The following is a 24,989-nucleotide window of genomic DNA, read 5'->3' as shown; positions in this document are numbered from 1 at the left end:
GAAACCCATGTAAAGGTGAAAGCACACACACACACACACAAACACACACACACACACACACACACACACACACACAGAGAGAGAGAGAGAGAGAGAGAGAGAGAGAGAGAGAGAGAGAGAGAGAGAGAGAGAGAGAGATGGAGGGGTGTAACAAATTCCTGTTTTAAAGAAAGATGGGGCGGCAGAGAGCTTGGCAGTCAGGAACACGTACCGCTCTTACAGAAGACCCGTCTATACCTCCCATCTCACTGTAGGAGTGCTGGATTAAATCTGCACACTCCCAAACCTGGATTATTACAGGAGTTCTGGGGATCAAACCCAGGCTTGTGCGCTCCTGCTCTTACCCACTGAGGCAGCTCCCCAGCTTTGGGAATGTTGTTTTGAGTTAAGCCTTAAAGGGTAAGAGGGTGGGCAGGAAGGGACTGAAACACTGTCAGAGGCCAGACTAAGCAGGGCCTCGTGTACAAAGATAAGATATTTAAAGTTTAGCCTCGGACCCTAGACACTTACCAGATGGCTCAGGCGATGGGTGAGGATGAATAAAAGGTTATAGGATGACGTGAAATCGATTTTGCAGGGATGTTTTATCCTCAAGGAGGTATAAGTGATAGCATGATGAGTCAGAAGGGGATCTGTATGTGCATCAGATTCTGGCCACACCAGGGCAAGTTATCATCTGGTCACAGATGCTGTTCCACACAATGGGATTGTATAAGGGTACCACTCTGTATGGGTGCCATCCATTACTAACTTTCATGCTGGTCTTATCACAAACCTCCCACATGCTGATGGCTTTTCTGGAAACACTGGGCACCCAGGTAATGACAAAAACAAATGAGCAGTAAAGAATCTGTCAAGCAGGTATCATAGCAAATTTGTCTTTCTCTGGAAGCAACTGGAATATGAATAGGTTTTCAAACAGGCATTGAACAGAGTCGTGTGAAGCCAAAACACAGACACATTCATCCCGAGTCGTTTGTCTCATAAACAAAAGAGTTATTATTTGGTGCAGAGAGGGACCGGAAGATGGGCGGTGGGTGCTTGTGAGGATGGCAGAATATGAAGCCACGAGGAACGAGCTCCGTCCTGCAACTCCTGCAGTGGTCTCAGGATGAGCACGGCCGGTGTGCTGCTCCTGGGGCTCGCACTGAGCGCTGGGGCCGCTGGGGCCAAGTTAGAAGGAAGCCATCTCTGCTTAAAAAGCCAGGTGTTCTTCAGAGATGCTTGCTATGAATTCGTGCTGCTGGGGCACACCTTCCACGGGGCCCAGGGCTGGTGTGAAGGGCACGGAGGCCATCTGGTCTTCATTCACGATGAAGACACCCAGCAGTTTCTGCAGCGACACATCACTCAGGACAGGAACTGGTGGATTGGACTCACGGGAACTTCGGCACCCAATGAGACTGTGGCTGGTAGGTGCTGTGTAGCGGTGTCTGATGGGAAGCTTGTGCCAATAACTCTTACCGCTGCTTCTCACCCAGAACCCCACAGGGCAAAGGAACACGTCTGAATTTTCATGCTCAGGAGACCTTCCTCTTTGGATGTCTGGTAGATCCTGTAAAATAATTCAGGGACAGTAACTAGCACAGAGAAGGTCTGAAAATGTGCTTGTACTCCTCTCGTTCTGGGCTCTAGGCTCTCTAGAGCACTGCAGAAGCCCTGGGGAACCTAAGGCAGATACAGATGTGTTTCTTTTTTTTTTTTTGGTTTTTCGAGACAGGGTTTCTCTGTGGCTTTGGAGCCTGTCCTGGAACTAGCTCTGTAGACCAGGCTGGTCTCGAACTCACAGAGATCTGCCTACCTCTGCCTCCCGAGTGCTGGGATTAAAGGCGTGCGCCACCATCGCCCGGCCTACAGATGTGTTTCTCTGAGGGGAAACCTTTCCTGGAAGGTTGTGAGTCTTACACTTAAACAGTTCCAGCCATCTTCTCAAGGCTCTAGAAACTTCTGTATGAACTCAACCCATGCCCAGACACATCTGCAGACACCCTGCCCAGGAGTCATCTACCCGTGAACATCACGACACACGCTGGGCTATGCATTTTGCCACACCTAGGTATCATCACCTTTTATGTTTTTTTGTGATGGGTGTCTAGTTATGTCTGAGTGTTCAAAACCTGATGAAGAGAACACACCCATTCTCTGGTGTGTGAAAGAGAGGCATTCATTGGGCACCTATGGTATACTAGGAGCCAAGTTAGGGCAAGCCCTCCAAAGAGACTGAGCACCTATGGCATACTAGGGGTTGATTTAGGGAGGCTAAGCGGGGACTCCTGCAGGCCAAGCCCTCCTGCACTTGTTCCCAATGCAGGCCCTGGTACCTGGCTGGATTCTACTAATGTGAACTACAGCAACTGGCAGGGAGTACAGGCCACACTTACCTCAGGGACCTGCGGCTACATCAGGAGTGGCCCTTCATCTCAGTGGGCTGCCTTGAAGGACTGCACCCAGGCCTTTGCCTTCATCTGCGAGTTTGGTGAGCTGGTCCTGTGGGGGCCCCTTCCTGTCTCCCTCTCCTCTCTTCCTGCCTGACTGCCTTCTTCTGCCTTTAGTCCCCGCTGCTTTAACCTTCTCTCTTTATTGACCCCCCATCTCTCTGAGTTTCTTGTGGTCTTTCGATCTCCTAACTCATCCTCTCCCTTGGGTCTCTTTTCTTTCCTCTCTCTTCACTGTCTGCCTCTCTGAGTCTCTCCTCTCCCTGTTCAGACAACTTGCTGGCTAGGCTTCGTCTGTCACCACCTCGACTGTTTGGGACTTCCTCCCTTTCCACCTCTGGGTCTCCCCCACCCCCATCTCTGCCTGTACCACTCTCTGTATCTTCTCAGGTCTCTTCTCCTCTCCAGCTGGCCCCACTACCACTGTGTCTTTGCATCTCAGCATCCCAGGCCAGCATGTGCTCCGAACTTGTCACCGTCCCTTTGTTGCAGGGGTCGGCCGCAGCCTGGCTTGTGAGGGCCACAACGCTACCATGCACTGTGGCTCGGGCGAGGTCATCCAGGTCCAGGATGCTTTCTACGGGCGCCAGACCCCCTATTTCTGCACACAGGGCGTATGGCCTCCATCAGACCTGGAGGGGGAATGTGGCTGGGTCAGCGTCAAGGATGAGGTGGCAGGTAGGATCCCAGTGCCCCATAGCTCTGCCTGAAGCAGAGAACAGTTGCTGGTCTTCTACACACGTCAAAAGGTCCTGGAAGGGTCTGATGTTCTTCAGATATGGCCTGGGCCTCCTTCACGTGGGGAAACCAGTTAGTCTCTGCCCATGGCACCAAGTTTTTGAACAGGACATTGAGGCAGGCCTACTATGGTCATCAAACCAGCTCCTGGCGCAGGAAGGCTTCTGATCCCCTACCTGTGTGGGTGCAGAGAACATCAACCTAGTTAACCCAATTTTTAAAGTTACAAAACCTTTCAACCCTACGGACAAGAGCAACGAGAGAGAACTGGATTGTGAGGCTTATGTCTGCAAACCTTGCAGCTGGGATATGGTGACAAGAGGATTGGGAATCCTTCAGCTACCTAGCAAGTTTGGGGCCAACCTGGGCTACATGAGACTCTGTCTCAAGCAAGCAAATCAGCAAAGAATAAAGACTATTGGGATAAGCTCCAAGGGAGCCACTTCCCACCTTTGTCAGATCTTAAGACCATGTAACATTGTAGCATTAGCTTAAGGTTTACTCATGAAGAATTCAGCATAGCATCGCAGGGCTCCAGCATGGCCTCCAGGGGCCAACTCCTGCTGGGTTTTTGGTGTTTACCAATCATACACCTGGTCCTCAGTCCTGCCTTCCTTCTGAGCATCCCTAAGCCTGTGTGATCTTGGTTGTGTAAACAGCACTGTCTTCTATGTCATTCCACAGCACATTTTTTAACTGTTAGCTTTTTGCAGTGTTATGCCTAGTATTGTTTTGTTTTTGAGATGTGTGGCCCTCTCAGTTCTTGTTCTAGTTTATTTAGTTTGTTTCTTATATAACGCTCCTCCTCCTGGCCCAATTCCCACCCTTGCCCCTAGTGTAAAGGTCAGTGGATGATCTTAGGTGTCGTTTCTCTGGGCTCATCTCCCTGTGTCTCTTGAGACACAGTATCTCACTGGTCTGGACTCATGGACACCACATGATACTAGCCAGTGAGTCCCAGCAACCTGCCTGTCTCTACTTCCCCAGTGGTAGGATTATAAATTTGTACCACTACACCCTGCTTTTTTAATGTGGGTTCTGGGGGTTGAACTAGGGTTCTTGTGTTGATACAGTGGGCACATCTGTGCCTGGGTCATCTCCCCAGTCCTTAGAGCAGACATTTCTGATGCCATCTCCTGCATATGTGGCAGTGTCTCCAGGGCTCCCTCGCTGAATCAGATTAAATCTCCTAAGATTCCTACTTGCTCCATCAAAGGATTCAGCTGCAGGGCTTCCTGGAGCTTCCCGAGGTTTCCTTGTGAGGTCTCCAGATCCTCCCAGGACATCGGGGAATCTGCCGAGGTGACCACTGTCCAGACACCAGGCCTTCACTCCTCGGCTAATGAGGACATAGCTGCACGTTTTCCAGCCTGGAAGCCCTGTTAGCATGTCTCCTCTGAGGCTCTGTCTCTAACCAAAGACCTGTGATGATTGTGGGGTGCAGAGTACTCTCTGGGCCTCCTCCCTCTGGGGAGATCAAGTCTCTTCTCTCTTGTAATTCCCCCTGCTCCACTCCTCTTTCTCCCAACAGGTCTTCTACCTTATTGTCCTTGCCCCACCCTCAGAGCTATACATGGTAGAAAATACTGAATCAGCTTCTAGCTCTCAATCGCCCACTTCCGAGTTCTGGCACTCCTGAGCGGTGTCCTCCAAGATGGAAGGACCTCAGTTGGACAGGTTGAAGGAGGCTTCCTCCCAACAGCACGCTGCAGCTGGGCAGGCTGCTATCCCAAAGGTTCAGCTGTAAGTTTTGAAAACATTGTCCCCACACCCCAGAGAGGTGACAGAGACCTGGACCCCACTGGGAAGCGTGAAAGAACCTGGCAGGGCCCCAATATTTGATTGCATTTGAGTGCTCAATCACTCAATCAGCCAGTGGCCAATAAACATTTATTGAGGACCCATAGTGCCATGCACTACCCTGGGCTCTGTAGAGATAGGATGGATCAAAGAGCTCAGAGTCCAGTGGGGAGACAGATAAATGCTGCCATGGAGGGGAGCGAAATGCACTGTGCATTGACTCATGTAAAACATGCCTGATAGCCACTACATGCCAGCTGTGTGTGGAAGACCCAAGAGTGCACGGAACATTTAAAATACTCCCTAGGCCTTTGGAGACTACCATCTAGGGTTACGGGTGTACACAGGAATATGTAACCAGATGGAGGGACATCACCAGCTAGGCATCCCTGGGAGTTATGCTGAGAGCTGGGGGCATGCTCAGTGCAGACTCTCTGCCTAGCATGTGAGAGACCTTAGATTTAATGATCAGAAACAGCTGCCACAGCTCCCCCCACCCCGGCAAGTCGCAATTCAAAGAAGCAATACTTATGTTTTTAGTTGGGTGCAGTGGCCTATGCCAACAGTCCCAGTAACTCAGGAAGTGGTGACGAGAGGATTGTTTGAGGTCAAAGATTAAGGTCAACCTAAACGTCAAAGTGAAACTCCACTCACCCCCTCTTCAAAAATACAAATCAGTCAGATGTGGTGGTGCACTCCGTTAACCCCAGCACTTAGAGAGTAGAGGCAGGCCGGTCTTTGAGTTCAAGGTCAGCCTGATCCTTCACAGAGAGTTCTGGCCCAGCGGCGAGGGCTACCTGGTCAGACCCTGTCTTTAAAACAGAAAAGCATAGAAAGGAAGGAAGAGAGGGAATGGAGGGGAAAGGGGCAAAGGGGAAGGAAAAGAATGAAAAAAAAGGAAAGGGAAGGGAGGAAATCAATCAATCAATCAATCAATGAACTATGTTAGGTCATTCAATAAGCAGGTTTTAATCCAGTTTTCCAAAGTCCTGGAAGTTCTGAGAAACCAGACTGCTTCTTGCATGTCCCTAATCCCCAGAACTGTGGGTGTGACGTGCTGGGGCTCAGAAAGTGACACAGGAGACACAGGGACTCAGCAGATGTGCTTAAGGTCACACACACGAGCCCCTCTATCTCTGGACGGAAACAGAAAATAGCTGGGAAGGAGAAGCCAGCCAGGTTCCAGATGTGAGCAGGGCAGCTTCAAAGCAGCTTGAAGAGGCCTCACTCAGGGATGAAAGAGACACTGCCGGCATCTGAGGACTGGATTCTGCCTCGGAAATGGTATTGGCTACAGTGTTTCCCAGATCCCCAAGAACGGCAAGCAGCCCAGCCCAGGCCAACCCACCCACCCAGATTTCTGACCTTTAGAGCCAAGAGCCAAGAGCCAAGAGCCTGTGTTGTTCTGAGCCACTGTTTGAGTAGCCGGAGATGAACATGTGTCCTCCACATGTGCTTGGACTAGGGAGTCTGGGAAATGAGATTGCTGTAATGTGTGACAGAGTCAGGTGAGGAGACGTGTGGGTGAGGACAAGGACCCATTGACTACCCAGAGGAGCTGAGAGGTGAGAGGCTACCAGGAAAAGACAGGTGCGTGCCTGGGGACATGGGAAGGGAGTGTGCAAAACTACAGGAAGAAAGAATTCGGTGGTACAAGGAAATCCAGAATGCTGGGTGTGTTTCTGGCACACAGGGAGGCAGGCGATCCAGCCAAGGAGTCCAGAATCCCACCCCCAGAAATGTATGGAGGATACTGGACTGCAGGGGGGGACCTGGAACTTGGTTGTAAAGCCACCCCAAGCTGCTGTGAGGGCTTGTGTGCTAGAAGACAAACAGGAAGGCTGCTGTCTGAGACCTTGGAGGGGCATGCAGGCAGCACAGTGGGAGGTTTGAGAACTGGAGAGATGCTAGACACAGAAGCTGGCCTGGTGGGATTGCTCACTGGTTCAGGATGCTGTGGTGTTGCTGCCTTGGACCACTCTGGGCCCCGAGGTACATAAGGAAGGGCCCCATGTGAAGAAAGAGGGCGATCAGTGTCACAGGCATGTCAACACTGAGCCCTCAGACTTGGGGATCAAATAACTGGCATTTATTCTCTAACAAGTATGTAGGACAGAAACCAAGATCAAGGTATCAGCAGGGTCCCTGAAAGCCGTGAGAGAAGCCTTCCCAGCATCCTCTAGCTGTATTCTGGTGCTCCTTGGTGTCCTTGGCTTACGGGAGCATCATTCTCTGTCTCTACAAACTGTAGAACAGAGAACCGTGGCCCCTAGGTTGTTTGGAACCCCATGATTCATATAGTGAAGACAGGAGGAATCCCCACCCAGCATGGTGTCTGGAGACTGAGGCTGGGTAATGTGTCTTGCTGGCTAAACAATCTCACACACATTTAAATATGTCACACCTTAGAGAAAATACAGGTGACATTCCGGTCCTCTTAGTTCTTAGCCCAGAGCTTGCAACGGCCATGTGGTGGCCATGTGGTAAGTAACTGAGCGGGTGAAGTAACTCACCTGTGATGCTCTGCTGAGTTTATGTCCTCTTGTCTCCTATCTCCGTGCAATCCTCTTGTCTCCCACACCGTTCCTGTCTCCGTGCACTGTGGATGCCTCCCAGGCCAGTGTCAGGGGCTGCAGGTATGCCAGGTAGCAGCAGATGGGACCTACTTTGGAGACCTGTGCCCCACCCAGGGCAGCTACTTGTGGGTGCAGTACCAGTGTCTGGAAGGTGAGTCTCCAACTGGGTGGGGCATGGGAATTTTCTTCTTATAACTGCTATATGCCAGTCGAAACTCCCTTCCCCACGTGTCAGATCTGCTGTTTGCAGACAACTTTCCCCACAACAGCTTCCCTGCAACCAGACATTCCTGCCTCCTGGCCTGCTCCTTGGGGTCATTTGCACACACACACGCACACACACAACACACACACACACACACACACACACACACTTCCTTTTAAAACCATTTCTTGAAGAATGATTTGTGTGTGTATGAATGCTTTACCTGCATGTATGTATGTGTGCCACATGCATGTAGTGCCTGCACAGAAGAGGGTAAGGATCACCTTGAATTGCAGTTACAGATGCTGCTAGCCACCATGTAGGTGCTGGGAAATGAACCCAGATCCTCTGCAAGAGCAACAAGCGCTCCTACCCACTGAGCCATCTCTCCAGCCTTAAAATTAAAATATTAAAAGTAATGAACTTACCCACATTATCATAATTTGCAAAAAAATTACAATAAAGAAGGGAAACATCCTACCCTTCTACTTGAAAGCCCTATTTCTCCTAAGGAAACACTATTAATTATTGTGAGAATGTTTTTCTCTACGTTTTAAAAATGCTTGTAGACATGACCATGAGTGATTATATATGCATTTTTAACTAAAATGTAATCATATAAGACATTACTTTACAACTTTACTTTTTTCATTTTATTTTATTTCCTGGAACTCACTCTGTAGGCCAGGCTGACCTCAAACTCAGAGATTGGCCTGCTTCTGCCTTCCCAGTGCTGGGATCAAAGGTGTGCGTGGCCACCACCGCCTGGCTTTTTTTTTTCATCTTATAATATATCCCAGACTTGTTTCTAAGTCACTTCCTTATGCTTTGAATGGCTGTGTTGGATCCCAGCATTTGCCTGTGTTGGCGTTCCCTTACGTGTGGACATGTAGCCTGCTCCCAGTTTTTCTCGGTTTCTTTTCACACTGCAAAGTCCACCCTTGTGCACACCTCTTTTAGGAAACACTTTTAATCCCAGCACTTGGAAGGCAGAGGCAGGTGGATCTCTGTAAGTTCGAGGCCAACCTGATCTACAGGATAGGACAGGCTCAACAGCTACAGCAAAACCCTGTCTTGAAAAATTAAAACAAACAAACAAAGTCAACCCCCCCCCACTTTGTTAGCTTCCTTCTGACCACGCTCACCCCCATTCTCTTCCCCTCCTTTTTCCCACCCTCTTTTGCCTCCCAAAAAATCCCCTTCCACATTCAAGCCTTTACATTTTGGGGGAAGGAGCAGCTTGGTTTTGTGACCCAATGAGTTTAACCAGGGCCTTTGGTGTGAGGAGGGCTGTGTTGCTGTCCACTGAAGCACGGGCAACTCAACAGTGGCTATACCACCTAGGCGACAGTGTCTCCCCTCCCCCAGCTGCCTTCCTCTGTCCGTGGCTCCCTAGTAAAGGGTGGGGCCCTTGAGCCTTCCCCCACCCTATGATTGGATGCTGCTCAGACCTAGTGTCGTGCGGGCCACTGCTGCCTTGCTTGACTATCTTGACGTGAACTTAAGATTATCTTCAGAGAAGAAAATAATCTTGCTGGTAGTTGGAACGCTAAGTGCATTTTAAGAGGGCTGGAAGACAGCACTAAATCACCCTCCTGAAGAGCTGCCTTAATTCACTTTCCTACACAGAAGGATGAGTACACCAGTTTCCCTTAAGGGTGAGACACTGCATTGTGCCATCCTGTGACAAATGACTCAGAAAAGCAACTTCTGTCCAGTGTGTGAGCCACAGGGACCTGCGGGGGGGTGGGGGGGGGAGATGAGTCAGAGCTGGCAGGGTTCCAGCGGCATCCAGCACAGCAGAGTTGAGGCTGGAGGGGGACAGGTACAGGAGGAGAGGGAGGCAGCCAGTAGGCAGGCTCTACCCATGGCTTTGGTTGGCTGGTCTGGGTGAAACAAGGAGGCGAGTTTCCCCCTCTCAGTGGTAGAAAAGAGAGAGCAAATGCTTTGGCATCTCCTTCTGTTTGGTGGCTTTGATAGTGGACAAAGAGTGTCTTTTGTCAGTCACAGTGTGTCACTGAAGTGTGTGGCTTAGGGCAGATGTGGAGGGTGTGGTGTTTCATCCTGTCCCTGTGAACCAGTGTGTGCTGTCCAGAACTTTCCTCTGATTCACGAAGACAGAGTCAATGCCCCGCTCCCATACACAGGGATTCCAGCTCTACACTGAGCACCCCTCACAGGCCCCACTGCACCCTGAGCTCCTCCTCATGGGCCCCACTGCACCCCAAGCACCCCCTCACAGGCCCCACTGCACCCCCTCACAGGCCCCATGGCACCCCTTAACAGGTTTCACTTCACCCCCTCATGGGCCCCACTGCACCCTGAGCACCCCCTCACGGGCCCCACTGCATCCTCAGCACCCCCTCACGGGCCCCACTGCACCCTGAGCACCCCTCCCAGCTGAGAGCAAGAGCCTGATGGCTTCCACCTCCCTCCCTAGTCTTTGCACTCACAGTGTAGTGTCCAGGCACGGGAAGGTGGCAGTGCACAGGTTAGCAGAGGGCTGTGTGGAGCCCCAGCTAATTCTGCTTCTCTCACCACACCCACCCCACCCCTCCCCAGCTTTTGAAGTTCAAGTCTTGTAAAGTTGAATATGAAGGCTGCCTTAACCAAATGGATTTTCTTGCAGGAGCGTTTGCTTTAGGGGCTTTAGCGATCGTAAAGTAGATCTGGATCCCGGGTGTCCTGGTTAAAAAAAATTAGGGTGCATTGTGCAGCTGCTGAAAAGGGAAGCACAGCTCTAGGACTGTCACACAGACTCATCTCTGACACATTAGCTTAAAAAGTGCCCCGTGCTGGAGAGGAAACAGCTTGTACCATCTGTGCAAATAAAGGAGCGTGTGTGTGTGCGCGTGTGTGTGCCTGAAGCTCTCTCTACAAAGCGGCCCAGGTGGTGGCAATGGCTGTCACTAGGCAGCAAAACACAGGTCTTGAGGGCTGTGTGTGCTTCCAAGGACTGTCACCCTGTAGGTGAAGTGCTTGATTCTTATGTGAGAGGCCCCGCGTTTGATCCCCAACGCCACAGATATAAACCAAGGCATAGTGGTGCATGCTTGTAACCTCAGCATCCAGGAGGATCCAAAGTTCAAGGGCATCCACAATTATGTTTGAGGGCTCGAATATATAGACCCTGTCTCAAAAATAAAATTTAAAAAAAATTAAATGTAAAAAGCCCAAGAGATGCAAACTGTAGAGGCTCTTGCAGCCTGATGACCTGAGATTGATCCCTGAAGGCCACATGGTAAAGAGAGAGAACTGATTCTTGCAAGCTATACATACATGAACATGCATGTTTGTGTATGGGCACATGCACACACGCATATGCACACATACACACACTAAACAAACATATAAATCTTTCAAAAGTAAAAGTAATCAGAAGGCAGAGGCAAGTGTATCTCTGTGAGTTTGAGGCCAGCCTGGTCTACATAGTGAGTTCCAGATCAGCATCAGCCAGCATTATGTGAAGAGACCCTATCTCTAAATTACATTAAATTAAATTAAAGGCCTTATATAAAAATAAAGGCCACATGGGTAGAGGAAGTGAGTCTTGAGCAGAAACCCACGTCTGTGAGTCACAGATTCACAAAGCATTTTGCTTGGGTCTGCAGGCCTGCGGCTGGTGGCGCCCAGTGAGAGCTTCGTCCTCGACAATGTCACCATCTCCCTATTGTGGCTCCTTTCTCCCTACACTGGAAACCTGTCCTGTGTACTCAGCATGGGAGATGGCCACACGTTTGACCCCTACTACCCTCCCAGGTAAGAGTGACCTCTAATCCTTAGTGAAGGTTGTATTGATCAGCTTTGGCTGCATGACCAGCCGCCTCCAAACCTAGTGACTGAATCCATTCCTTTCACTTCTCCTGGTTCTGGGATGGGGGGAGCAGACTGCCCGGCTGGGCTGACCCTGCAGGTGGTCACTCACCAAGAAAGGCCTCACTCTCTCACCTGTCCCAGGGTCAACTGGATGTCAGCCGAGGGCCTGTGCTGTTCATCATCACAAGGCTGGCCTGGGCTTGATCCCAGTGCTTCGGGGGCTTTCCAGAATTGAGAATTGAGTGTTGTGAGTGATGTCGAGCTTTTTTTCTGTCAGAGCAGAGTGACAGATAGCTCAGCAGTAGGATGCTGCCGGGCATAGTGTGTTCAGGCTCCATCACCACGTTGGGAGCCGTCTCCACCTGCCTCTGACCACCTGAGCTTTGTCACAGCATCCTGGTTTGCATCTAGTTCAGCCACCGTCACCCCCCACCTCCACCCCTAGTCTGTATCCCTTGGGCTATGTTGTTTCTCTCCAAGCCTGAGTTGCTTTGTCCATGAACACAAGCCAATAGGGCTGGTGATAGCTCAGGGGTAAAGAACCTGAGTTTGGTTCTCCAGAACCCATGTAAAAAAACAAAAGACAAAAACCCAGCCAGTGGTCTACCCTGTCATTCCAGGGTCATGGAAGCAGATACAGGAAGATCAGACTACCCTACTTGATGAGTTCTGGGTTAATGAGAGACGCCTGTCTTTAAAAAAAAAAAATAGGCGAACAAGACCTGAAAAATGACATCTGAGGCTTTCCTCTTACCTCTACATGCGCCCATATACACACCTACATGTGTGCACCCCAGGCTGTCCCTTGAACTTCTGATCCTCTTGCTCATACCAAGGGCTTGAAATTATAGGTATGAGCCACTATAAGCGTTCCCATTTATTTATTTTTCGCAATGGTGGGTCGTGAACCCAGGGTCTCACACATGCTAAGTTAGTGCTCTACCACTGAATTGAAGCCTCCTAGACGGGCTTAGCTGCCTATTCGTCTAAGAGGTAGAAACTTTAAAACTGAATCCCATTCCTACCGTGGGCTGAGGATAGAATCCTGCCTCATGGAGAGCCAGCCTAATAAACCAGAGGCTTCACCTTTGGAAGCACCCATTTGACATGCTCATTCATACGCATGGCAGGCTGTTTTCTTTCTCTGTCCTGGAAAAACTCCTCATATCTGAGACTCTATTATGGGTCTTACGGGACAATTTATATAAGGCCAACTTTGTCCAAGCCTGGAATTGGGTAACCGTGTGTCCCCTACTGGTGCAACTGGGCATTGGCTGTTTTTCTGTCCCCACTGGGAGTTGCCTCTATATCTGGGGTGTCTTGGGGTAACAATTGTGCTGAGAAGATGGTAATACACAAGGTATCAAGAGCCTTGGGGAGGAGTAGATGCACACAGAGCACTGTGAGGCATTGGGGAAAGTGATGCTGGGGTGTGCTCCAAAGCTGCAGTCTTTTGGGTTCGGGTGCAGAAGCAGAGGACCTAAAGCAATGTTCCCCAACCTCCCTAGTACTGTGACCCTTTAATACAGTTCCTCATGCTGTGCTGACCCCAACCATACAATTATTTTCATTGCTATTTCACAACTGTAATTTTGTTGCTGTTGCAAACTATAGTGTAAGTATCTGTGTTTTCCAATGGTCTTAGGAGACCCCCATGACAGGTTTGTTTGACCCCAAAGGGGTCTCGATCCACAGTGTGAGAAACTCTGCTCTAGGTGAAAGGGACTGGGCTGGGCCTGAGGGAGCAGATCATACCCTGCAAAGCGCTCGTTCTCCCTGCTGCTCAGGGGTATGAGGGAAGATGAGACATCCTGGAAAGCCCCCACAGTGTGCTGGTCAGGAACAGCTGGTAAAACTTTCCCATCCAGGAGACTGTTCCTAGGAGGTGGTGGGTAAAAAGGACTTTTAGGGACCGGAGAGACAGCAAAGGCAGTAAAGATCTTGCAATGCAAGCATGAAGACCTGAGTTTGATCCCTAGCACCCACAAAAAATGCCAGGCATGATGCATGCTCTTGAAATCCCAGGATCGGGAGGCCGAGACAAGAGGATCCCTGAAGCTCACTGGACTCATGAAGAACACCACCCAAGGTTGACCTCTGACCTCCACACACTTGCACACATGACACACAGGTGCACACACATGCAAATAAACAATAAAATAAGTAATGGTTTTCAAAGGACTGGCAGCTGACATTTTCCAAGTCTTACCAATGCTGTTTCTATTTCTGAGGTGTTGCTGAGGTGTCACGGTGTGACCACAGAGCAGGGTGCGGTATGTGACATCTTTTTCTTTCAACTGAGACTGGCCTCAAAATCACTGTGTGTCAGAGGATGGTCTTGAACTTCTAACCTTCTGCCTCCCCATGCTGGGTGCTGGACCACAAGTGTGCATCATCACACCCTGCTGATAATGGAGTGCTGGAGATCAAACCCAGAGCTTCACACACGCTAGACGAGCCCTCTCCCCACCTAGCGACGCTCCCGGCTCCCCCAACTTGTCTTTGCAAAGCATGGGAGTTGTGAATGCATGCGTGACTGCTGAAGCTTGTGCTCTCCTTGCCCCTCACAGTGTGGTCAGTCATGTGACTCACCAGTTCACTGCCCCTGGGGAGGTCACTGTGTTCGCTGAGTGTACAACCAGTGACTGGCACGTGACCGCTCAGAAACAAGTAGTGTTGCGAGACAGGATGGAGATACCTCATGTCACCGGGTGCACCGGCCTCTCCGGATCTGGAGCCAGCCTTCTCTGTCAGGCCGTCTTCGGGGACCCTCTGTGGATTCAGGTGGATCTGGATGCAGGTGAGTCTGCAGGATGGAAAAAGTTGAGGCAAATGGGAGGATCAGTCTCCTCTGAATCTGTCTAGCAAACTTGAGGCTTCAGGGCCTTAGCTACCATCTGTTCATTTATTTAATACCCATGGTGTCTTCATTGCTCTAAGTGATTGACTTATAATGTCCCATGCTATTGACCAATAATAGACTCGTGTTAATTTGCCCTAAGTCAGAAGTTAATGAACCATTGAGAACCCCCACCTTCTCAAGGCTCTTTCTGCATGCCCACAATCCCATCTGAGAAACAGGACCTCCGTACCACTTCCCACTGGGGGAGTTTCAATAGGAAGAGATGAGACTGGGAGAGCTGCCAGCTGGGCCCAAGCCCATCTTAGACAATCAATGGCAGCAATGAGTGTGTCACCATCCTGTGGTCGTGAGCCTGGCAATAGTCAGCTGTACACATTGATAGAAGCCGGTCGACAGCTCTGGCTAGGGTCTGCTCAGATGGGACACAGTGTCTTCTAATTACTCCAGAGGCCGTTTTAATTGGTTACAACATCTACTTCGGTCAGCCGAGGTTTCCACCTTGATTGGTCACAGCATCCATTCTAATTAATACAGAAATCCCTCTCGTTTGCCACAGTTTCCACTGTTTCTCAGCACACCCGTCCTAGCTGGCTGGTGCTTGGAGGGTTTCCATTGCTATTTTAAGTAGCCAGCTCTTCTGTCTTATTCACAACAGCATTTCCCCACAAGCACAGTACAGTTAGAGATCTGAACTCAGCCCTGTTGACATAAATTACGCAACAATGATCTAGGATGATGGTGATGATGATGAGGGAAATGTTGAGGGTGGTGATGATGATGGTGGTGATGATGATGGTGATGGTGATGATGATGGTGGTGATGATGAAGATGGTGGTGGTGATGATGATGGTGGTGGTGATGATGAAGATGATGGTGGTGATGATGATGATGGTGGTGATGATGATGATGGTGGTGATGATGAAGATGGTGATAGTGATGATGATGGTGGTGATGATGAAGATGGTGGTGGTGATGAAGATGGTGATAGTGATGATGATGGTGGTGATGATGAAGATAGTGGTGGTGATGATGAGGATGGTGATAGTGATGATGATGGTGGTGGTGATGATGATGGTGGTGATGATGAAGATAGTGGTGCTGATGATGAAGATGGTGATAGTGATGATGATAGTAGTGATGATAATGATGGTGATGATATGGTGATGGTGATGGTGGTGATGGTGATGATGATGGTGGTGATGATGAAGATGGTGGTGGTGATGAAGATGGTGGTGGTGATGAAGATGGTGGTGATGATGATGAAGATGGTGATAGTGATGATGATGGTGATGATGATGGTGATGGTGATGATGATGGTGGTGATGATGAAGATGGTGGTGGTGATGAAGATGGTGATAGTGATGATGATGAAGATGGTGGTGATGATGATGAAGATGGTGGTGGTGATGATGAAGATGGTTATAGTGATGATGATAGTGGTGATGATAATGATGGTGATGATATGGTGATGGTGATGATGGTAGTAAGGGTGATGATGATAATGGTGATGACCATCAAATGAGGAAGGATCTGACTCGGTATGACCTCCTTCACTTGGACAGAGACGTAATGGGACTATGACGAGCTCTGACACAGCACTCACGAGATCATTTCTGCCCTTGTGTGCCTATTGCCTTATGAAGGCTGGTATGTGCATCTGGGGTAAATTAAAATAGTCTTTCATTGATTTATTTAGTCATCCTACAAATATAATTGTGTCAGCTCTTTGCCCGGTGTGGGGGAAGCAGGAATACAAATGAAAAGGAGCCTGCTCCTACAGGGCTTTATAGTATCACCACCATCACCAAATGATCATCACCACCACTCTCATCACCACGGCTTTAGTTAGGGTTTCTATAGCATTTAGTTGGGGACTGACTTACAGTTTTAGAGGTTCAGTCCATTGTCATCATGGCAGGGAGCACGACAGCATGCAGGCAGACACAGTACTGGAGTAGTAGCTGAGAGTCCTACATCTTGCAGGCAACAGAAAACTGACTGAGACACTGGGCATTATCCTGAACATAGGAAACCCCAAAGCCCACTCATGTATGGATGTGCTTCCTCCAACAAGGCCATACTCACTCCAGCAAAGTCACACTTCCTAATAGTGCCACTTCCTATGAACTTATGGGGGCCAATTACATTCAAACCACCACAACCACTGTCACCAAATGATCACCACCACCATTACCACCACCAATACCTCCTCTTCCTTCTCCTCCTCCTCTTCCTTCCCCACTATTTTTCATCCTCATCCAAATAAGGAAGGCGTTTGGCTTGACTTCTGCTGAAAAGGATACCATGTGTTTGCATGTATCATTGCATTTTCAGCCAACTGCAGCGTTTGGCCTCTAACTAGGACAGTCACCTGCAGACTGCCTGGGAGGACCCACTTGGTGGAGAACAGGTTGAGATGCATAGTGACCGGTCCCAGGAGGTCATCGGTAGATGTTGAAGGAAACGCGTCCACCTGCTTTGGCTGACAATGAGACTTGAGGTTCATTCTCATGAACAAAATCCCCATGTCTGCCCAGAGATATTTCTTTGTCAGCTTCCCACCCCAAGAGTGTCCCTATCATCTAACTTCTATGTTCAAGGGTATAAATAAATAAATAATAATGGATCTGGGGCTGCCGCTCAGTTGGTAGAGTACTTGCCATCCAAGAAATCCTGGGTTTGATGCCCAGCGCCATATAAACTGGGCATGGTGGTGCTTGCCCGTGATCCTAACATTTGAGAGGTTCAGACAGGAAAGTTAATAGTTCAAGGCCAGCCTCTGCTACATGGTGAGGTCAAGGCCAGCCTGGACTAAATTAGAGCCTGTCTCAAAATCAAACAAACAAACAAAGTTAAAATGAGCAGAGCTGGGTGATGGTGGTGCACACCTTGAATCCCGGCATTTGGGAGGCTGAGGTAGGTGGAACTCTGAGTTCCAGGCCAGACTGGTCTACAGAGGGAGTTCTAGGACAGCCAGGCCTAGTCAGAGAAAGCATGTCTTGAAAAAAACAAAAAGAAAACAAAACAAACAAACAAAAATAGGTAAGACCCAAAAAGTAAAAAAATAAAAATTAAAAAAATTAAAAATCACTTATTAAGTCAGTATTGAGAAATAATTACAGTCAGCATTTAGGGAGTGTGGTCCATCCTTAGATATTTCTTTGAACTCATATCTTTATGTCTGCCTCAGAATCTGACATCAGAGATCAGTCTGAACTCTCTTAGAATGCTAGCTGCATAGCTGGTAATAGGCTTCCTGAATTTCCCTTACCCCGCCTAGGAGCCGGGGTGCCTTACGCTGTGCTTTCGGGTAATATAACTCTGGCTGAGTTCACCACCCAGAAGGGCTTGAGACTTTACAATCTGACTCTGGACAGAGACAGCCAGGAGCTGCTGGGCCCTGGGAGGCACCATCTGAACATCCAAGCCGTGACCAACAGCACCGCCTCCGCCCCTTCTGGAAGCATCACTGTTCACTTGGTGGAGCTCCTGTCGGGGCTGCAGGCCTCCTGGGCTTCCGACCACGTGGAGCTTGGGTGCGACCTGCTGGTCAATGTCTCAGTGGCTCGTGGTACCCTGGAGGAGGTGACCATTGAGGTGGCAGGACTCAACGCAAAGTTCTCGCAGAACGAAGAGAGTGGTGGGCAGTCATCCGGGACCTATCACGTGGCGATTTCTGTTGAAGGTACTGGGGTTGGTAGCTCCCCCTTCCAGGCCCCCTTTTATATACATATATATTTCTGATTTGGTTCCATCAATTTTTCAGTCCTGGGTACAATGACGGCTTACCTGAGACCCTCCTCAGTCAGGGAATACATACTTACCTGGTGACCCTACCTGAGACCCTCCTCAGTCAGGGAATACATACTTACCTGGTGACCCTACCTGAGACCCTCCTCAGTCAGGGAATACATACTGTCTGCCACCCTTAGAGTTCCTAGCTGCCTGCAGGGCTCTCAGCCTGGACACTTCTCATAGTTTTTTTTAATTCATAGAGAATTTCATATATGGATATAATATATTTTTATCATACTTGCCCATCATTTCCCTTTTAGTCCCCGCCCAGTGCCAGTCCTTGTCACAGGGTGAATTCTCTACCTATGTGTATATTAAGTGTCATGCTCCTTCACCTGTGTGTCCCCAGAGCCTTGCTCCAGGCCTGTTGTATTGTAGGATTCTTCAGTTCGTAAGAGGCCATGAGATTCCAAGGTTGCCCTTGGTCAACCATACAGGAACACCGAGAGAGAGCTGTCTCCCTTGTGTCACAGAATTGTGACAACGTCAGTGACTTTGTATTGCAGGCACCTTTCTGGTCACCGTGCGTGTGCGGAACGCTGTCTCAGACTTGAGCACGGACATGGGGAACGTCACGGTCACAGGCAAGGCGTTTGTACTCTCAGGGGTCCAGGGCCCTGAACCTGCCAGAGCCAGACAGGGCTCTGGATGCAGGGTCCATTCCACAGTCTCAGAACCCTCTGGTTGCTCTGGAGACACAGTCACAGAAAGTACCAGAAAAGCTCTGTGCTGAATGGGACTCTCCTTAGACAGCACGGTGCGGTGCTCAGACGTAACATTCACATGATCTCAGGCATTCTAACAGAGGGACATCCGAACATGAGGTCTTGTCACCTCTCCTGTGATGGCCTGAGGGCGTGCCTCAGCGATAGAGTTCTTGCTTAGCACACAGAAGCCCTGAATGCCGCCCCCAGTGCTGCAAAGCAATAACAAAAACATATAAGAAGAGGGCTGTAAAGGGGGCTCAGTGGGCAAGCTGGATGTGCAGGTGTGAGCACCTAAGGTCAGAACCCCAGCACTCAGGCCAAAGTCGGGTGAGGCAGCTGCAAACCTGCCACCACCCACTGACAGCCTTGTCACCTGTGGGTCTATCACCTGCATGGTTCCTATAACCATTTACAAAGACATCTTAGGGCACATTCAGCATGCTCTTCCTTTGTTTTTCAGAGTTTGTTTTGTTTTGTTCTGTTTTTGAGAGGAATCTTTCTGTGTTGTCTAGACTTGACCCCTCCTCGACCCCAAGCTGGGACCTTATATGCCACAACCCTTGCATGACTCTGACTTGATAGCTTCTAACAATATTTTCTACTAAAGCTTAATGCTTGTTCTCATTATGTTCACAGCTCCTTCCAGTCTCCAAGAACCACCTGGAATGAATGCTGAAGCAAAGAATGTGAGTATCTTTAAAACATTTAAGTTCACAAGAAAAGACATCCAAGCACTTTGCTTTAAGTTTGGGGTTTGGAAAGTTTCTCTCCTACCTGGTCCCACAACTATTCAGTTCCAAAGAAATACACAGAGGCTTATAATAATTATAAACTGTATGGCCAATTAGCTCAAGCTTATTATTAACTAGCTCTTACATCTTAAATTGGCCTATAATTCTTGTCTATGTTTAACCACATGGCTTGGTACCTTTACTCAGTAAGGCATCCTAGTCTTGGTTCCTCTGTGTCTGGCTAGTTACTACGTCTCTGCCTTTCCTCTTCCTAGAATTCTAGTCTGTCTGCCCTGCCTTTACTTCCTGCGTGGCTATTGGCCAACCAGCATTTTTTATTAAACCAATATGAGTGACAAATCTTTACAATGTACCAAGGCATTAACCCACAGTAAGGATACTAACAGGACCCCCAGGAGTTTCCAAGCTGTCCTGCAGTTGGAAAGAGGCCTAGAAACAGGTTCTCTAACTACAACAGGGTGAGGCTGTTAAAAATAAGACATTGGGTCATGTAGGTAGACCTTAGGAAAAAAGTAGCACATTTCTGAAAAACAAAAAACAAAACAAAACAAAAAAAGAGGTAAAATTGGAAATCATGGGGGAAATTAGAAAGTATTTCTAACTAAAATCCTAATGGCAATACAGTTGATCCACATTTGTGGCTGCAGCCGAGGTGGCATTCAGAGGGAAATTCTTAGCCGTTAGCACTTATTTTGGGAAACAGGCTTGCGTTCTTTCATGCTTATGCCAGAGTCTTCAGTTTCTTCCCCTTGTCACTGTTTGTGCACGTATTAACTGAGTAAGAAAGACCTACCGTGCAGCTGCAGTGTTCACAAATTGACCTTGGGGCTAAGGGCGTGATGTGGGAAAGGCAGGTGCTCTCTGCCTTCAGGAAGCTCAGAGGCGGACACAGGAGAAGAAGGAAGGGGCCGAGAATTTGTAAGTGGCTACCCAGAGCCCATCAGGTGTGCTGATGGCGATGGCCAGAGTGTGGTCTCCCGGATGTGCCCGGAGGTGACTTGAGGACTGAGAAAATGGATCAGTGGATAAAGCTCTTGCTACAAGGTGTAAGCGGAACATCCACTTACAAGACGGAAAGTATGGGATAAATCCGGACTAGCTGAACATAGAGGACAATGAGGAATACTGAGAACTCAAGAACAATCGCAGTGGGTTTTTGATCCTACTGCACGTACTGGCTTTGGGGGAGCCTAGGCAGTTTGGATGCTCACCTTAGGAGACCTGGATAGAGGTGGGCGGTCCTTGGGCTTCCCACAGGTCAGGGAACCCTTATTGCTCTTAGAGCAGATGAGGGAGGGTGACGTGATCGGGGGAGGGGGAGGGAAATGGGAGGCGGTTGCGGGGAGGAGGCAGAAATCCTTAATAAATAAATAAATTAAAAAAAAAAAACAAGACGGAAAGTGGAGGCCTGGGAACTCGCGGGAGCTTGACAAAGGCCAGTTAGACAGGCCTATGCAGTGGAGATGAAGAGCCTGGCTCTCAAACAAAGTGAAAGGTCAGGACTGACCCCTGAGGTGTCCTCTGACCTCCACACACTCATGGCGTGCACAGCCCATCAGAGGGTGCGTTCCTTGTGTTATTCCCGATCAAGGTGTAAACAAGAGGACCCATAGCTGAGTTGTTTAACAGAGCCCAGCAGCAACTACTCCCAGAGTTCACTGCGGGCCCATTGATTCCTCTCCCGGAACTGATACAGTCTCTGCTGTTGCCTAGCCAGAACCCTCTCCTCTTCCTTTGGATGCTTCTGGGAGACCATCCCGAAGGAAGCTTCTCTGGCTCTATACAGGGAAGATGTGGCAACCCTGGTAGTCAGATGCTAACAAGTCCTCAGAGGGACAGAGATTAAGACCATGGCTGAAGGACACAGGCTTGTGATTCCTCTGAGACTTGGCTGGCCCTGAGGCCTGTATTCTTTGCAGTTTCTCCTTTCTTTGTGTGTGCATGGATGTGAGCATGCAGTGACCAGAGGCCACCAGGCATTGTTCCTTGGGAGCCGTCCCCTTTGGGCTTGATTTGGTTTTTGAGGCAGGGTCTCTTGTTATCCTGGAGCTCATCACGTGGTCTAGTCTGGCTTGCCAGTTAGCCTGAGACTCATCTGTCTCATTTCCCCAAGGCTGGCACTACGAGCACCTGCCACTGCCCTCAGTGGGCTTGGGGGTTGAATTCAGGTCATCACCCTCACAGAGACCTTACAAACTGAGTCACCTCTTCCAAATCTCTCAAAGAATTCCTAACCGATGCCTCCATCTTCCAGTCTCCCACTTCCTCTAACTGAATCCCCTCTAACCAAGCATAGGCTGCGCTCTGAGTTTTAAGTGTCCTTTCATGTCCCTGTCTTTCCTGTCCACCTTAAGGGCAACAGTTGAGTCTCTGTTACTGCATCTCCGGTCATTAGCACAGGACCTGGCTCAGAATGACCTCTGTCCAAGCCTACACTGGAAACAAAGCTAGGTACCCAGGGAATCTTAGGAAGACACTCCAGGCCTCCTGAGGGAAACCCCAGGACAGAAGGCCATCCAGAACTTTCTCTGCTCTGAGCCTCACCCTGTGGCCTCTGTCAACACACACTGCTTGGGGTTGGAGGGTATGTTGGCGGCAGCATTCTACAGTGAAACTGAACTAGAGAGTGTTGTCTCACCGGTGGTTACTTGCTCTCCAGGGAGACAAAGGGGACATGAAGGTGTTCACTGAGCCTGAACTGTTCGTGGATCACTTCACAGAAGCCACACTGAGCTGGCCAGATGATGACCCAGATTTGGGCTTCCGCTGGTCCTGTGGTAGGTGGTGTACACTCTCCAGCCAGCCCCCCCCCATCCCCCATCACTGATGTGTGAGCATCGTCAGACTTGCTGATGCTCATCTTCATCTGTCAATCATGTCTTCATCTGACACGACCCATGCCCGACACTGTCAACCTGTGTGTGCCAGAGTGTGAGCCACAGAAATGGGTGGGGAGGAGTAACAGCAAGCCAAGGAGGGGTGGTGGCCCCGAAAACAGGTGACAGGGCCATGAGGAGATTTAAAAACAGTAACACAATATAAAAGCCAGACTTCTTTGTTAATTGACAGCATGCGCTGGCAAATCCTGATAAATCCCGTGACGAGAAAGTCCTGTTCTAAGAGAGTCATTCTCTCCTAACACACAACACCATAAACACACACACACAAACATTCTACACACAGTCTTTATCTTCCGTGGCTACTTTTATAACTTAGATTTCTAAAAATGGAGTAACTGAGGCTTATGAGACGGCTCAGCAGGTTAAAGTGCTTGCTGCCGAGCCTGACGACCCGAGTTCAGTCCCTGGCACCCACACCGTGGAAGGGAAAAACGGGCTCCTTCAAGTGGTCCCTGTCCTCCACATGCATCCATGACGTGTATGCTCACGAACATGTGTGGGCATGTACGCAAACACACACAAACGTGCGCATGTATGTATACACGCATGTATGCATGCACGCACATGCACACGCCCCCAAAACCAAAATAAAATGGGATAACTGGCAGTTGGGCATGGTGACTCAGCCCTGCAACCCTAGCACTCAGGAGTCAGAGGCAGGAAGATCATCTGGTTGAGGCTAGATCAGGCTGTGCAGCCAGACTGGGTCTCAACAAAACCGAACCACCACCCCCAAAGCCTAACTAAAGCACAAAGCCCATGGTGTGTAAGGCTCAGGGGTGCTGTGCCCAAGTGTCTGCTGTCTCTCTCAGGACATTGCTGGGCTCAGTGGAATGACTGTGTGGAGAGGCAACTGCTGCACACAGACCAAAGGCGGCTGGTGCTCCCCACCTCCTGTCTGCCACCCCTCAACTCTGCTGTCACCCTGCACTTGGCTATCCTAAGGGGCCGGGAACTGGAGAGAGAGACAGAACAGTGCCTCTATGTGTTTTCTCCTCTGGACCTCCGGCCTCAAATCAGGTGAGGCATGTGGCCGTGCCCTGACTCTCTTCACCTGCCCGCAGACCAAGGCGCTGTCCTGGTTAGGTTAGGACGTTGGCGGCTCTTACTTCATCTTTCATGTCCCAGGCTCTCCACAGACTCGAGAACTGGACCAAGACTAAGCAAATGGTCATGAATGGAGCTTTCTTTCTTTATTCTCTGTCCCTTCCAGCTGTGAGAAGAACTGCCAGCCAGTGAAAGCCGACCAAAACATTCTGCTCACGGTCACTGTGGGCCATGAAAGCCCAGCGGTCACGTTCAGCTGGTACTTAGATGACACCTCATCAGAGACGGTGAGCTGTCACCACCACTCAGTAAAACTGAGTCCTCCGAGAGGATCAGACTCACGTTGCATGCCAGGTCCTGAGCCAGGGTGCGCCAACCCCACTTGGAGCCAGCGCAGGGAGGTCAGGAAGATTACGGGACATGCTTCTGAGGGGTCTGAGGGAATTCTGACAGGTGAACGGATACAAAGGAGCCAAGTCTGTGGGGAGGCAGACTCTGTTGCCCTCAGCCAAAGCCACCTGCAGGAGTCTGATGGCCTACAGCTGATGAACAGGAAAACCTAGCAACCTGGCACCCATGCCCCAAAGACCTGCAGCACACCTCACATGGCGGAGGTCCCTCAGGGCCATCCTGGGAAGGATGCTTCTTAAAACTGCTTGCTCTCACTCTTTTCTCTGCCCGTTTACTTGTCGATTCCCTGGGGAGTTCACCCTCCATATGTGACCTGCTTTCACATCCCTCCTCAGGCTCCTCCCTCCACTAGTGACCTATACACAGTCCTCCTCATGCTCCTTTTCTGGGAATCTGACCTCAGACAAGAGACAAAGCTGGAGACTGACTATGTACTGACCCCCAGAGTAGCAGCAGAGCCTGCCATTCATTCCTCAGAGAGAAGTCTGTCAGGCCTGGAGATGGAAGCCATGGGACTAAGGATGTCCGGGTTCCTACCCCACAGACTCTAAGGCCCTCAGTGCTGTTCTCTTGCAGGCTGAGCCCCTCCCTGATGCCTGCAGACTCAGAGGATTTTGGCCGCGCTCGCTGACCCTCCTTCACGGCAACTCCTCCACGCTGCTACTGAACAGCAGCCTCCTGCAGACCTGGGGACCTGTTGTTCGGATCCGGGTCACAGGTGAGAAGCAGCCACCCTACCTCCTGTCGCAGAAAGAAGACGGACTTGAAAAGGCTAAAATAAGGAGCATCAGGCTAGCAGGGACGAGGGTGTGGGCTTTCTACTTAGGAGACTTCTGGCAAAGGATTTGACTTCTGATTACCTCAGTTTCCTCACATGTAAAGCTGGGGTGATAGAAATACCTGCCCTGGGGTTGTTAGCACACAAGATGGCTGACAGAATACCA

At 49.7% G+C, this 24,989-nt stretch overlaps 1 protein-coding gene across 1 annotated transcript in view; it reads left to right on the top strand.

Moving 5' to 3' along the window:
* Positions 1-1,043: 1,043 nt before the first annotated feature.
* Positions 1,044-24,989, top strand: part of LOC142852983 (polycystin-1-like protein 2) — a 55,455-nt gene continuing 31,509 nt past the window's right edge. Inside the window, exons 1-13 of the mRNA XM_075977957.1 lie at positions 1,044-1,412; positions 2,312-2,476; positions 2,928-3,113; positions 7,590-7,700; positions 11,366-11,513; positions 14,141-14,370; positions 17,714-18,118; positions 18,735-18,812; positions 19,572-19,621; positions 22,347-22,464; positions 23,400-23,607; positions 23,801-23,921; positions 24,622-24,763. Of these exons, the coding sequence (XP_075834072.1) occupies positions 1,112-1,412; positions 2,312-2,476; positions 2,928-3,113; positions 7,590-7,700; positions 11,366-11,513; positions 14,141-14,370; positions 17,714-18,118; positions 18,735-18,812; positions 19,572-19,621; positions 22,347-22,464; positions 23,400-23,607; positions 23,801-23,921; positions 24,622-24,763 (2,263 nt within the window). The 5' untranslated portion in view covers positions 1,044-1,111. The remainder of the gene's footprint in view (positions 1,413-2,311; positions 2,477-2,927; positions 3,114-7,589; positions 7,701-11,365; positions 11,514-14,140; positions 14,371-17,713; positions 18,119-18,734; positions 18,813-19,571; positions 19,622-22,346; positions 22,465-23,399; positions 23,608-23,800; positions 23,922-24,621; positions 24,764-24,989) is intronic.

The sequence above is a fragment of the Microtus pennsylvanicus genome, chromosome 6 (assembly GCF_037038515.1).
Source record: "Microtus pennsylvanicus isolate mMicPen1 chromosome 6, mMicPen1.hap1, whole genome shotgun sequence".
In the NCBI taxonomy this organism is placed as follows: Eukaryota; Metazoa; Chordata; class Mammalia; order Rodentia; family Cricetidae; genus Microtus; species Microtus pennsylvanicus.
This window is presented reverse-complemented; position numbering and strand designations above follow the sequence as displayed.